The sequence below is a fragment of the Osmerus eperlanus genome, chromosome 28, assembly GCF_963692335.1.
Source record: "Osmerus eperlanus chromosome 28, fOsmEpe2.1, whole genome shotgun sequence".
In the NCBI taxonomy this organism is placed as follows: domain Eukaryota; kingdom Metazoa; phylum Chordata; class Actinopteri; order Osmeriformes; family Osmeridae; genus Osmerus; species Osmerus eperlanus.
The window spans coordinates 1,033,331-1,047,948 of NC_085045.1; the positions used below are offsets into that span (position 1 = coordinate 1,033,331).

Consider the following 14,618-nt stretch of genomic DNA (forward strand, 5'->3'; position numbering starts at 1 on the left):
CCTAAAGGTCCATAAAACCACATTCGATTAGAAGTTTATCTCTGAAAGGGTAATTGAAACCTCACCAACCTTTGTCCCCAGTATCAGAATGAACAAGTTTATGGCAACCTGGTGACGAATAGTTAGAAAACATCAAGCCTTCCCCTGCAGGCTCTCAGAGAGCTTCTTCCCACCCTGCCTCCGGACACAGCCATGGTTCTAAGAGCAGTCTGGGTCTGTTGCTGCTCCACCTCTGCTGCCCTCACCCCCAGTAGGACTTACAGGGGTCCTGACAACATTGGAAACAACTTCAGGGTGTCACCTTTCAAAAGAGTTCACAATCATGCATGTACTCCAAATGGTTCAAGAACAGCTTTCAATTTACTTTGGGTATGTCCTTTTTAGGCGTTTTTTATTTATTTGACAGGATTGAGAAAAGGTTAAAATGCCTAAAGCGAAGCGGTCGAAAGTGTGGCTGTATTTCACAGCCAAGGATTCCGACATCGCAAAATGCAACAAATGTTTCAAAACGGTTACGTGCAAAGGGGGAAGCACGTTGAGAGTTTTCTCCTGTGCAGGACATGCCATAAGTCAGGAAAGGTGTCGTATCTTGCCAGAGAAGGCAAATATGGTTAAAATAATAATATATTTGTTAGTAATTAAGGAAGATGCATAATTGTGACGCTTGTATTCAGCTCAGGTGTTAAATAGAAAACTTTCATATCACATTGTTTAACCAATGCTGCTTTGCCTAAGTAGAATAGATTGCAGGATAAAATGTTAAACAGGGTTGGAAATAAACTTATTTTGTGACTCTTATTTGAAGGCTCCATTTCATCCATCCACTCCATCTTCTTAGTTAGGGGGGCTACGAAGCAGGTTTGGGGGTTATTTTGGGGTTAGAGGTAACTTCAGGTTTAACCCTGGGTTTTCAGTGTCACAACGGTGGTTCACTTCTTAACAGGCTTTGATCGCCATGGTAACTTATCTTCCACACCTAAACTCTTCAAGATAACAGATCAACACATATTACAGCAAAGCCAAATGACCGAACAATTATCTCTGGAAATTGTTTCCTCGTACCTAAGATACCGTGACCTTGGTGTATATGAGGCTGAGGGCAAGAGTGTCACCTTTCAAAAGAGACCACAATCATGCACGTACTCCAAATGGTTCAAGAACAGCTTTCAATTTTTAGGCATTTTTTTTAAAATTTGACCGGATTGAGAAAAGGTTAATAGAACCATCACTTCTGTTGAAAAAAGCAGACAATGAAACCGACTGCGAGGTTTGTTTTGATTATCAGCGCAGCTGTACTGGGTCACACACACACATATATGCACACATGGACAGACCCTACTTCCTGTAAAGAGGCATTCGTTTACCCAGTTTCTCCTGAGAACACGACCCTCCCCCCACACACACACGCCCCAGAGGTGGAGTCATACAGTCGACATCACAACAAACCCACTCAGCTGAAGAAATCCTGTCTGACCTCAACAGGAGACCGGGGGCCTGAGGCAGGGAAACTCCCTCTCTCTCTCCTCTTTATCCCTCTCTCTCTCTCCCTCCCTCTATCACTCCTCTCTCTCTCCTATCACACTCCTCTGTATCTCCCTCTCTCCATTGTCTCTCTCTCTCTCCTCTTTGTCCCTCTCCCTCTCTCCATCACTCCTCTCTCTCTGCCGTCTCTCTCTCTCGCTCTGTTTCTCTCTGCTCTGCTCTTTCACTACGTTTCTCTCCCTCGTCCTCTCTCCCTCACACTCTGCCTCACTCTTTCTTTGCAGAGCCACGAAGGAGTGCCCCTTTCTCTTTCTCATGAGCACAATGCTCTGGGCTCACTCCTCCAAGCCGCTCCCAGCTGCCCCCTCTCCTGCCCCCTCTCCTGCCCCCTCTCCTGCCCCCTCTCCTGCAGAGCCGAGGAGGGACCGATCTTGTCGGTTTAGAAGAGTCTCCCGCACAACACGCAGACTGCCCCGTCACGCGTTCTCATCGAGGGAGGGCGTTTTCTAAAAGGGGAAACTGACTGGTCGTTTGCAGTGAGAAATACCATCTGATCGAGCGGGATCTGGGAGCTCAACAGAGGGGAGGAGACATACGTGGGACAAACGGTAAGCTTCCGGGGGGGAAGAGTTTAGGATTGTGGTGTCTATGTCGGAAATGTAATTGCAGTGAGAGAGTGTGAGGTGCTTGTCTTACAGGGGGGTGAAAGTGTGCTTGTGTGACAGGGGGGGGGGATGAGTCTAGTGGAAGCTGCTTGTGCTACAGTGAAGACTCATGTACATGTGATCTTGTGCGCTGGCTTATTGTGCACGTTCCTCTTCACAGCTGCAGGGCTGTGGTGAGAGGGGGTGTGCTCTACTTACCCTGGGAGTACGGGACGGAGGGGGGTGGGATTAGTGGCGTGCCCTCATTCGCTGGACAAAACATGTCACAGATTCACGTTTCTATACATGAATGGAAAAAGAGCATACTACATTTATTTGAAATGTTTTCAACAGCTTAATATTATTTATATATTTTGTACACAATTGGAAGTGTACTTAACATGCACTGATTTTGCATGTTCACATACTTACTGAAAACTTATATGTATGTATATACTTTATACTTTAAGTAAATTTAGTCATTTAGCAGACGCTCTTATCCAGAGTATGTATTATTAGTACTTATCCAAAGTAATATAAGTATATTTTAAGCATACATTGTTTTTGTTTGGGTAAAGTTGTTTTTTTAAATAGGTGACAGTCCATCTAACAGTAACATAACTGCTGTCTATATCCTCTTACTTACTGTTTTAATTTCCTGTCATGCCAGCTCAGAAGACAAACCACTAAAACGTTTATTTCCTGTTTCAGTTTAACCTTTTCAAACCAGGGAAATCACGTGCGTTCCGTTGTTGTTCCAGCCCTTCATCCAGCTGCGGTCCAACAACCTTCAACATTCCATCCGTAACCATGGCCCCCCATGGATTCCGCAGACTATTCCTGTTTGCGCTGGCTCTGCCAATCACGGTGCAGATGGGCGTGGCCAGAGCCTGCAGGGCGGGGTCAGGGGCCGAGTGCGAGAAAGCCCCGTTCGTCCCGGGTCATAACCTGGCAGGGGAAGGTTTTGACGTGGTGAGGATGCGCCGTACCGGGGCCTACGTTATCAACGTGAAGGTTCACCTTACTGACAACAACACCTGCACGCTGTGTGAAAACCGCTTCCAGGGAGGGCAGGTAAAGTTATCCACACACAAAGTATAACAAACTTATATTATATATATTTTTTAATAAGTGATTGACACCCCATCAATTAACTTCTCATGCATTAAAACATTCTAAGAGCAGGGTATTAACCACATTAAAACAATACCTCATTTGTTGATCTAAACACAAACTACAGTATGATGCCTACAGTATCCATTTTATACACATATTCCGAGTGAACTGCACCCGTCACAAACAGGAGTCCCAAAGAATCCCGACACACCTGTACCTGTTCAGGTAAACAAACTAGACTCCACTCCGCAGGTCCAGAGGCTTCCGTCGGCCGTCTTGGACTGGCGTCCGTTCAGCCGCTGCAGCAAGCAGCTGTCGAGCGCCCTGCACCACTCGGTGGACTCCCTCCTGCGGAGCTCGTCCTCGGTGATCAGTAATAACTGGGGCGCGGGGCTGAGCCTGGACACGTACGGCAAGGCCCTTCTGGGGGGCGGCAGCTCAGAGATGGCCAAGTTCGCACGCTCGCAGCACAGCGTCGACAAGGCCACCTTCGCCCTGCACGAGATCAGCTGCACCTACTACAGGTATCTGTTTAGGTTTCGGCAGATCTAAAGGTACGAGAAGGGGGAGGGGAGGATTTGAACCTGTGAACTATAGGCCTACAGTGGGGTAGGGTAGGTTTGTACAGGTCATTTGTGTGTCCAGGCCTCTATAGGTCATATGTGTGTGACCCGTCATTGGCTTGGATAAGCTTGGCTGAGTGACACTTCTATCCAAAGCGATGTACAGGACAGACAGGGAAGGGGGGGATTTGAACCTCTGATCTCTTGATCTAGTCAAATGGCCTCTGACTGTTGTCTCTGCAGTTACCGGCTGTCGGACCACCCCCAGCTCAGCGCCGAGTTCTCCAAGCACCTCAAGAAACTCCCTCGAGGCTACGACTCTCAAAGCCGACCCCTCTACCGCCGTCTGATAGACACATACGGAACACACTACATCCACCAGGTACCTGCGCACACACACTCTAATACACACGTTTACTGTATGTTCAATATCATTTACGGTCCAAGCAAAAACAAGGGAGTAACCCTAACAGATAATCACTGGCTGCTTGCAGTAATACGCCTGAGTGCTTGTAAGAAACCACACCTATGATAATTTAGTGGTTGTGGTTGCCGTCTCCAACTCACCCACCTTCCCTCAGGTGCACCTGGGGGGCAAGGTGAGGCGCGTCACGGCCTTCCGTACCTGCCTGGCCACGCTGAAGGGCTTCTCAGAGCGGGAGATCAAGACCTGCCTGAACCTGGAGCTGCGCTTGGCGCTGGGTTTCCTCCCCGCCAACGCCTCCTTCTCCAACAAGTGCGAAGACATGCTGAAGGGCAACATGACCATGGGCTTCTACCAGGGGTTCATGACCCACAAGGTGGAGGTGCTGGGCGGGGACCGCTACCTGCCAGGCATCCTCTACCACCAGGACAAGGACCCGTCCGAGGCCTACAGTGCCTGGATGAGCAGCCTCCATGCCAACCCAGACGTGGTCTCTTATGCCATCTTCCCCCTGCACCAGCTGGTGGACGACCCCCAGGTCAGCGCCAACCTGCGGACCGCCGTCAGCCAGTACATCCAGGACAACCAGCTGTCCGGGGACCAAGGAGGGGTGAGGAACTGCTCCCCGACCCCGAATCTGGACCACAACTGCTGCCCGCTTCGGGCCGGCCGCGGGGTCCTGAGGCTGGAGGTCCGCCGGGCGGCCGGGCTGAGGGCGGACACCTTCACCAAGACGGACGCGTACGTGAAGGTCTGGTACGACGGGCGGTACGAGGAGACGGCCACGGTGCTGGACGACAACGACCCGTGGTGGAACGTGACGTACGGGCTGGGCTCGGTGGAGCTGGGGCACCAGCTGGTGCTGGAGGTGTGGGACAGGGACGTGCTGTACAACGACATGGCCGGCAGGTGTGTGGTCTTCCCTGAGAGAGGGGTGCACTCGCACAGCTGCCGGCTCAGCAGGGGGGTGCTGCACTTCAGCTACAGCGTCAGGTGTGACCCTCACCTGACTGGATACAGGTGCGGACGCTACTCGCCCAGCGCGGAATAGCGGGGGTCGGAGTCAACGTCCACGGTCCCGCAAACCACGATGGGGGTGACGGTCAGCGGTGGGGAGAGACACTGAGAGACAATGCACTATTTCTACCGACGTAGAAATAGTGCATTTAGAAAGTACAGCAGAAGATCCAAGCATCAGAAGTTCAAAGTTAGAACAGTATTTCAGTTGTCATCAAGGAAACGTCTATAGGCCTGTTTGTAAAGTAACCAGTATCTCAGCAATCAGGCCAGGTGAATGTTTACTATGTGTCGCTGGCTAACTCAGTAACCTGTATTGTGTTGTAGATTAAGAGTTTTATACAGATGAGTGTGGTTTTGTGACCAATTGTGTTATTTCTAACATGAGAGATTTTGACATTTTGGGGATTTTCGTTTTTTAATTCTGCATGGTTTATTGTAAAATATGTCTGAGATCAAACAATAACAGACGTTATTTTGATATGTTTGGTATTTGTTTAAAAGTGTCAATCTTATATGACCCAGCGAGAACTGCACATGTGAACAATTCTCAACTAATAAAAAGATGAGTTTACAATCATAGTTTTGTCTGTTTTTCCAGTAATGAGAGACATATTTACCATCAGATGCTTGTTTCTTGACTTACGAGATAAGACCAGCTAGAATACATAACCCTACATACCATACTAAACTTTGAGTAAAATTATTAAATGTCTGTTCTAAGAACCACCAGAGGATGGCAGTGTTACATTGAAGATAAGATAAAGACTTAATTTAGCAAGAAACATTCAGATGAGTTGTCTTTGAAGGAGAATAATAATAATGATAATAATAATAAGCTAAATATAACACTTTAGTACATTTCACAAAGATATTGGACCAGAAACATATTTCCTTATGTAATTATAGTCCATTGTGCAGGTACAATATTGATCGCCTTTTTAACCTCGGCGTTCCACGGCCCTGCTCTGTTGACGTAAACTATTTCAAGATCGATGGGAAAGAACTTCAGAGTGTGCATGAGGAAGAGTGTCACTTTTCAAAAGAGACCACAACCATGCATGTACTCCAAACTTTCAATTTACTTTGGGAATGCCTTGTTTAGGCGTTTTAGGCGAAATTGACAGGATTCTTAACCCTTGTGCTGCCTTCGGGTCACATGGCCCAAAGGTTCATAACGAACCATCGTTGTGTTTACCCAATTTTACCCAATACAAAAACAAATAAAAATAATTTTCTTTTAACCTTTGCAATGTGGGGGGTCTGAGACAGCCCAACGGTTAAAAGAAAATGCTTCACTTTGTTTTTGTATGCGGTAAATTTGTCGCAATACGACGGTAACACAAGATTAACACAAGGGTTAAAAGGTTAAATTAACTTTGAATTGACTAAAGATAAGAGCACAGATAGGCACATACATATTTTTAAGTATATTTTATTTATGTCACACGCCACAACCAATTAAGTTACGGATGTACTAATAAGACAATAACAAACTGTCAGACAGATACAATCATTTTATTTTCAGACAGGCTTTATCGACCTCAGAGAGAAGCAACAATCACTGAATAAAATTAAATTCATGAATTGTTTAAACTTAAGAAAATTGGCATCCACTGCAGTACAGAGTATAGGATAAATGAAACAGTTATATTTGATTAGAGACACTATTGTTGTTACGTAGTTACAGCCACTGATACCATTCTCCAGATTTTGCAGTAACACATAAAAGGTGTCAAAATGTGCGTCTCCCATTACAAAAAGATACATGACTTAATTACATGGTAGTAAATTGTAGATTAACAAGTTTATATAAATGTGCTTTCCATATTTCTTAGATATTTCTTAGCTGAAAGGAAAGGGATAGATATTGTGTATATAAGTTTAGTTTTGTAATCACACCATCTTTATCCAAACAGATCATGATAAGCTATGCTCTACCACAGTGATTATGTAGAGCAGAGGTCTTCAACCCTGGTCCTCAGGGACCACCTGTCCTGCACGTTTTCGATGTTTCCCTGCTCCAACACACCTGATTCAAATGAATGGTCGTTAACAGGCTTCTGCATAACTAGATAACGACCCATTCATTTGAATCAGGTGTGTTGAAGACCTCTGATGTAGAGAATTACTGCCATTAATCCTCCTCTCTTACTCTGAACTTCATTGTTTAACTCCTATAACTCAATGATCCTCTCTCGTCCTGGAACCCTCCTCTTCCTCCTCCAAACCAGAAACACCCCAACAACCAACAGCACGACCAGAACAATCACTCCGAAGGCCACACCGAGGGCTGTCCCAGCTGACAGCTGGTCTGACTCTGGGTTGAACATCCTAACTGTTTCCTGGACCTCATCTGGTTTGACCATCTTCCACATCTTGTTCTGTCCAGCTCTGACCCAGGCTCGGCCTCCCTCGGTCATCACCGCCACTGTGTTGGTGGCCGTCATGCTGACCAGCGGAGGAAGGGTGAAGGGTGGCAGACGGACTGGCAGCAGCTGCCCACCTGTGAATAGACCAGACTGGACACAGTAGAGGATCTGACAGCCGTCGCTGACGGTAGCGAGTTGCTGGCTGAACTGGGGAGGGCAGCGAGGCTGGCCCCCAGCCAGGGGGTTGGTGGACTGGCAGCTGAACAGACCGCCGAAGGGCACGGAGAACCGGGAGCCAGTCTCGTAGTCGTTACTCACACAGATCATCAGGCCGCCGTAAAGCATCTTCAGTGGGATGAAGTTTGGAGGGCAGCTCTTGGATTTAGTTAAAGGATTCTGGAGGGAGGGGCCGTAGAGGCCCCCAAAGAGATAACCTGAGTTCTTTGAGATCGTCTCATTGGAGGAGCACCAGTAGGTTTGGATTTGAGCCGATCGGACATGGTACTCATCTCCACAGTTGTTATCACAGCAATTGCTGAGCCCAAAGAATCCACATCTATGGCAGGAACGATGGCAGACATACTGGCTGTAGCGCTCGTCTCTGACCTCAGAGCGTAGCAGGGTGGGTTGGTAGGGTGGGCGGCAGGAATAGTCTCCTGTATCTGGGTTCTTCTGGTCCCAGGCCTGACATATCGGGTCTGCATCGGGAGTGAGCTTGGTACACTGCTGGAACACACCTCCAAAACTGATGTTGGTGGCTGGGCCATCACAGGACCCATCGTCTACGTTGGCCTGGAAGTTGGAAGTTCTGTGAATCTGCTTTTACACATCCTGGGCGGGTGTTTATGTCGTAGTATTTTCTTATGGCCTGGCTCACTGACAGCACCATCTTGTCAACAGTGGGGCGTGGAAGGTCAGGGAAGGTGTTGTGGTTTATAAAGTAGTGAAGCGGCAGGCCTGACCGGTCGATGGCCACCATGTTGTTTGAGGTGCTCTCCAGCCACTTCTGCAAGGAAAGGCCAGGGTAGAAGGGCACTCCTCCATTGCTCTGTACGATCGAGTAGGTGATGTGGTCCGTGTAATCAAGCAGTTCTGGCTTGTCATGGGCATATTTAAAGTCGAATGGGAATGTTATATTCACTTTGTAGAAGAAGTTGAGGCCTGCGGATGTTGTGATGGAGGACTTGTCTGTTTTACCGTCGGACACATAAGAGGATCGCAGGTAGTCCTCCTCCACCAAGGAGGCCCCTGCATCAACACTGGTGATCACATGGGTGCCAAAGTCCAGGACCATCCTCTCAGAGAGGTAGGAGGCATGTCGAGTCTGGTTGTTCTCGATGGCATCAGCAATATCCTCCGCTTGCCGTGCGAAACGGGAGTCCAAGGTGAAGTCAGGATTCGCCTTGACGGTGTAGAGGAAGTTGCGCACCTGGGAAGGAAATGGTTAAACTGGTTAATTTAGTCTGTGGCTTGGCTGTTAGTATCTATTTGGCTTTGATAAGAAAAGTTGTCAAGTGACAAATAACTTTCTGTTTCATTTTTCAAACTGAAAGGTAAACCAGACATGTCATTGTAATTCAATAAGCAGACATTCATACAAACATGACAGAAATACTAACATCTCATATCTCGACAGATTGCAAGTTGCTCTTGAAAGTCTTGCTTCGTCATATTTTAGAGCTGATATAGTATCATTTACTTTCAATCAAACAAAAATGAATCTTATTAATCAATCAATACATGTATCTTTGTACTGATGTTACTTTTTGATCATGTTTGACATTATATTTACAAAATCCAGATTTAAACTCTGTGAAAGCACCTGTCCTTGTTTGGGGGGGTTCCATCCAACAGACAACTTAGTTGCTAGCAGCTTTTATGAGGTCTATAGCTTTTGTAACAGGCTCGAACTTTTGATCTTAATTTCTCACAGTAGGACCAGTAGATGTGTAACTCACCTGAACTCTGGTGGTGACGGAGTTATCTATGACTTGGTGGGTCTTCATCCTCTCGTTCTCAGTGGAAAACTTTGCGTTTAAGAATGATGAGACGAAGAAGTCTGCGTTGATGGATGAAGATGTGGAGCCTTTCTGATCCAGCCAGGAACTGATGATCTCAGAGTTGGTCTCCACTCCTGTCACCTTCTGGGGGATGACGAAGACCTCGTCTGGGATGAGGTAGAGGCCGTCCTCCGTGGTGAGGCACAGGGAGAAGCTGAGGTTCATGACCCGGCCCATGTCCACGTTCCTCAGGTTGTCCCAGCCCCCTCCAGGCAGCACCTCCAGGGCCGGGAGTGGCTGGGCGGCAGAGAGGCACTTGTTGAGGCCGCTGTCTGGGCGGCTGAGGGGGTGAGGGCAGCAGAGGTGGAGCAGGGAGAGACCCAGGGTGACTGCTCTCAGAGCCATGGCTGTGTCCGGAGGCAGGGTGGGGAGAAGCTCTCTGAGAGTCTTCAGGGAAGGTTCGATTTTATAGAAACAGCAAGTTTGTGAGAGTTTAAATACTAGTTTGGATGTTTTCATTGAGGTATCAAATTAAACCTCACCACAGTCAAGTAGAGAGAACTGGTGGGGAAGTACCTGCAATGTCATTTGAAGCTTTCTGTTGCTAGGGTGGCAGTAACATGATAGTGTGTTTACGTTAACTGTGCGTTACGGTAACTAACAAACTCAGTACAAAAGGTTATTGTGCAAATCTAAACGTAAATAGTCCTTTGATTTTATGGAAAACTCACTGTTGCCCAGTCCACAGTGTGAGGCAGAGAGTATGGTGTTAGCCGCGACTACACAAGAGTATACGGAGTACAAAGTATTGACAGACATCAGTATGCACCACCTAAGGTCTATGAGGATATTCAAGGTGTAATAGCGTTAGCCAAATCTCCTAGAAGCAGACAGAACTCTAACCATGCAGACATAAAGTATTATTTTGTAAGGTCAACTGTGAATGATGGAGTGTTGATATATCCTAATGTGCGCTTTCATCAGACCCTTGTTATTCTCTGCACATGATGGGAGACTGGGATCTAAACAGTTTATCTTGCTCACAGTGACCTAACCTCCACAGGTGTACCTTACCACAGAACGTACTCAGTTCCCATAGATATTCATCTGTCCACTCTCACACTCCACTAAGCATAGTCATAGTTCATTATTCATAAGAAGCATTGCAGCTGTTAGATTCCTCCCAGTCTAATCTTGTACATCTGTAATAAGTGGCTGCCTTTTGTCTGCATGTGGTGTACTCGGGGTGTACACACTGAAAGCTATTGTGGAAGAAATGGGAGTACCTGTTATTCACTAATATCATAGTCATGGATACTAGTTGGTATGTTCTCATGTCCGTTTTCTATTGGTAAGAGTTGATTGGGTCCAGACTAATTGTCAGGCTTAATAGATGTCCAGGGTCAGGAGAAAGTACTGGGTAAACGTTCCTTGTGATGACTACGGGGAGAGTACCACCTATGATCTCTCTCTGCCCTGAGAATGGTCATGGGCTGGGAGCTGTGAATATCGTTCTCTGAGACTGTTGTAACGTCATTACTGCCTGACTGTCACTATCTATGTTTACATTCATGTGCCCTATGAAAGATGGTCCTCCGGCCTTCAGAGCGGAGAGACACATGATTGAGACCTAAGCCTGGTGTTGTGTTGTCATTTATTGTCAGAGACCTGGGGTCCGTTCGTCGTACGTCGCTAACTCCGTTAGCTGGACTTGATTATTGACGATTTGTCATGATCTTGGATTGTTAGGTTCTTCAAAGCTCATCTTGGACTTGCTGTCATAGCAACAAGTCCTTTAGCTTAAACCTGCTCGGGAGCAGGCTTATTTTATGTAAACAAGATTTGATTGCGGCTTTACATGCAGAGGTGATACAGGAAGTCGGTCACAGCCATGTCTTGTCCGTTTTTACGACAACAACCTGTTGCGGAAGGTCCAAGGATAATTAGCAGAATTGAACATGAACTCGCGTATTACGTGATAGTCAAGATCCTTTAGCACAGTGCGATACTATACTTTTTCAGAGATAGCCTATAGTTTTTCCCTGAGGGTGTCATTTATGTCATTAATTTGTTGGAACTTCATGAAATTATATGACATTAAAGATGATTAACAAAGTAATTATGAAAATACAAAAACATATAGGCCTAGCCTACTGTGATAAGCGATAAAACATCTAACCTGGTCACTACGAAACATCTAATTTGTCTGCTACTTTTAGCCAGCCCTCTCTCCTGGATTTTGCAGACTGTGAGGTGTTCCCTGTGTTACCAGGTGGATCTGAAGAAGCACGCGGTTAATGTTGTTGTCTCTTTTAAATGAGTCAGGTAGGCAGTGACGTAAGTTCCTAGCAGGAAGTCAGATTGGCGATTCCCTGAAGGTGGCGCGGTAGACGACAGTGTGTGGTGGTGTCTAAGGAATCTGTAAGTTTTCGGATGTAATAAGTAACAAGATTATAAAATACTGCCATTAGATAGTGTTACATGATTTTCTGTCAGAAGATGGGCCAAGGAAAGCACCACAATGAAAAAGAGTTGACTTCGTTTATTAAATCGAGCTGCCTGGATCACGCCACCACAACATGCAGAGTGGTTGGTATGAGTGAGATGTCTCTCAGATGGACATTATATACATGAGCTGGACAGTACAGATATAGTAATCACCAAAACATGTCCTTAAACGGTACACATTCCACGACTTAAGGCACAGGAGAAACAACACACAGGTGATGCGGTCAACACTCATCGTTTATACTATTCTCTGCATGTTGCCCTTTCCGCAGGTTAAAGTGCACATTCTCCAATCTATATGTGTATTGTCACAAGCCCGCTGCGTGACCTCTTGACCACAGCAAGAGACAACCTCACATATGTATAGAAAACCCGCGTATCAGATAGTGTTGTGGAAATGAACCAGAAGGAACTTTAAACAATAATAGAGCTGAAGAGCAGAGTATCTTTCTCAAGTCGCAGAGTGGCTTGATGGTCTTTATTCAGGCACTGGCAATCGTATGCAGACAAACACCGGATAAAAAAGCATGCATTACGCCCCAAACATCTTATTATATAGGCAGAGTATTATAACACACACCCCTCTACTGGAATACATGATTGCGCAATATAGAACCTTCTAGAAGGTTAGCCCCAAGTGCGTGCGCATCCTAACGTCCTAGCATGTTGCCCAACTTTTCTCTCTGTCTTCACATACCCCCTGTCCTCAGCACCCCTATCTTCATTCTCATCATCCTCACTTTCACTCTGGGTCAGCTCGATCTGACTGAGAGACTACATCTGGCACCCTAAGACTCCCTGGCTTTCCTTCCTAGGCCATTTTGACCCCATCAGGCCTTGTGCCTTGCTGCCCCCAATAATCAGTTCCCATGACAATAGTAGATGGAGGTCTGAGTTCAATAAATATAAAAGATGGTGTTGTATTTTGTTAGTGATACATGGATGAAGAAAGATAACCTATGTGCCGGTTGGCACTCTTGAGATAATTAGCAACGTTCCATGTGGCAACGTACGGCTACATGCCTTGGAAATGTTACATTACATCTACATTTATTAATTTATTAGACGCTTTTATCCAAAGCGACTTCCAAGAGAGAGCTTTAAAAAAGTGCATAGGTCACTGATCATAACAACGAGATAGTCCCAAAACATTGCGGGTAGCTAAAACATGATGTTTCATTGTATTCAGGGGTTTTTGTAAAATTATACTGATAATCAATGTTCTTCACGCATAGAACTGTGAGCAGACTTGTGGATTTGCGTGGTGTCGTGTTCAAAGTTGAACCATTGTGAGGAACATGAATGAATGTATGGATGAATATGCCATGTATGTAATAAGAAATGTATGTAATATTTCTATAGTTTTATCCTCTAGGAAGTGCCACTGCCATATTTTGATCTGTATTTTGTTTGGGTTTATTTTCTTTTGGTTACAGTTTCTGGGTTGTATCTTTAGTCAGGCACTTAGGATAGAGAGCATACTAAGGTGTACTGTGACACATTTGTTTCCTGTGTGTCTTTTCCCGGGTGACAACACCTGGCGTTCTGATTAAACCTTCAAATTCGGAGTAACCTTCGAGCAAGCTCTTGCTCTGTTGCGGAAAAAACGGGGCGCTCTTTTTGGCCACGGTGAGCAGCCAATAGCAGCGTTGCTGATCAAGGTTTCTACTATCGATACATACCCTCTTTTAGACCCATGCATGAACACGCAATTATCCCAGACAACTCAATCCAGCTATACTAATCATATATGGGTGTTCGAAGAACATAATTATCCAGATCATGATTAGCAAGATGATGTAATCTTGGATGTGTCATTTGATCTCGGATGTAATAAACGACGTACGAAGAACGGACCCCTGGTTTTCTCTCCCAATCTGCTGACTGGGAGAGACGTAAAAAACACGTTATCTATCACTGTATACACACCTGGACCAAACACCACACAGCTGAATTAAGGAAACAAGTGAAACAAGGACACACTAGCCCAGGGAGAAACCATGAACCGAAATATGGTGTCAACACACCTAGGAACGCCCCATCTCATTTTCTGTATATAAATGCCAGCATTCAGAAGTAGATTATCAAGCAGACTCGATTTCTGTCTTGTCTCTCATCATATCGTCTCTCATCATAGCAGCATTCGTCAGATCAACTCCTCATCATGAAACTCCTGGCTCCAGTTGTCATGCTGCTGGTGCTCTGCCCCATGGCTACGGCGAAAGTTGTGACATCTTTTTCCACTGATTGTCCACAGTTTTTTATCCCAAACACTACTCCAACCGTGCTGAAAGGGCCACAGTACAGACAAATCTGCCAAATGCGAAATGGTGTACAATATGCCACTCTGTATGACACCACCAACAAGATACCTGTTTATTCTGCCTATGAGTTTTTTCAGCCAATGACATGTAATAGGAACACACCTTGGTACATTGAACCTCAGGTGAGTTGTCCACCCTGTCTAATTTCATTTTATATTAATCTCTAAA

At 45.8% G+C, this 14,618-nt stretch overlaps 3 protein-coding genes across 4 annotated transcripts in view; 2 read left to right on the plus strand and 1 right to left on the minus strand.

Moving 5' to 3' along the window:
* The first annotated feature begins 1,867 nt into the window (after nucleotides 1-1,867).
* Nucleotides 1,868-5,817, plus strand: prf1.5 (perforin 1.5). 2 transcript variants are annotated; one of them, XM_062454827.1, is made up of 5 exons: nucleotides 1,868-2,090; nucleotides 2,838-3,200; nucleotides 3,495-3,766; nucleotides 4,049-4,187; nucleotides 4,387-5,817. In XM_062454827.1, exons 2-5 carry the CDS (start codon nucleotides 2,937-2,939, stop codon nucleotides 5,278-5,280), a joined length of 1,569 nt encoding a protein of 522 aa, XP_062310811.1. In that variant the 5' UTR covers nucleotides 1,868-2,090; nucleotides 2,838-2,936; the 3' UTR covers nucleotides 5,281-5,817. The 2 variants fall into 2 exon arrangements, with proteins under 2 accessions (XP_062310811.1, XP_062310812.1); XM_062454828.1 differs by having other exon boundaries at nucleotides 2,888-3,200.
* Nucleotides 5,818-7,423: 1,606 nt separating this feature from the next.
* Nucleotides 7,424-10,023, minus strand: LOC134014873 (macrophage-expressed gene 1 protein-like). Its single transcript, XM_062454050.1, is given in 3 exon segments — nucleotides 7,424-8,419; nucleotides 8,421-9,047; nucleotides 9,577-10,023. Coding segments are annotated over 3 exon segments (2,070 nt in total).
* hsd17b4 (hydroxysteroid (17-beta) dehydrogenase 4) overlaps nucleotides 9,831-14,618 on the plus strand; it is a 92,984-nt gene continuing 88,196 nt past the window's right edge. Inside the window, exon 1 of the mRNA XM_062454943.1 lies at nucleotides 9,831-9,835. The gene's annotated coding sequence lies outside the window, so the exon portion shown is untranslated. The remainder of the gene's footprint in view (nucleotides 9,836-14,618) is intronic.

Excerpts from the sequence above, each read along its gene's own strand:
- prf1.5 (XM_062454827.1), top strand. The coding sequence starts at position 2,937 with ATGGCCCCCCATGGATTCCGCAGACTATTCCTGTTTGCGCTGGCTCTG. Across the intron at positions 3,767-4,048 it reads ATCAGCTGCACCTACTACAG|TTACCGGCTGTCGGACCACC; the intron begins GTATCTGTTTAG and ends TTGTCTCTGCAG. Across the intron at positions 4,188-4,386 it reads GAACACACTACATCCACCAG|GTGCACCTGGGGGGCAAGGT; the intron begins GTACCTGCGCAC and ends ACCTTCCCTCAG.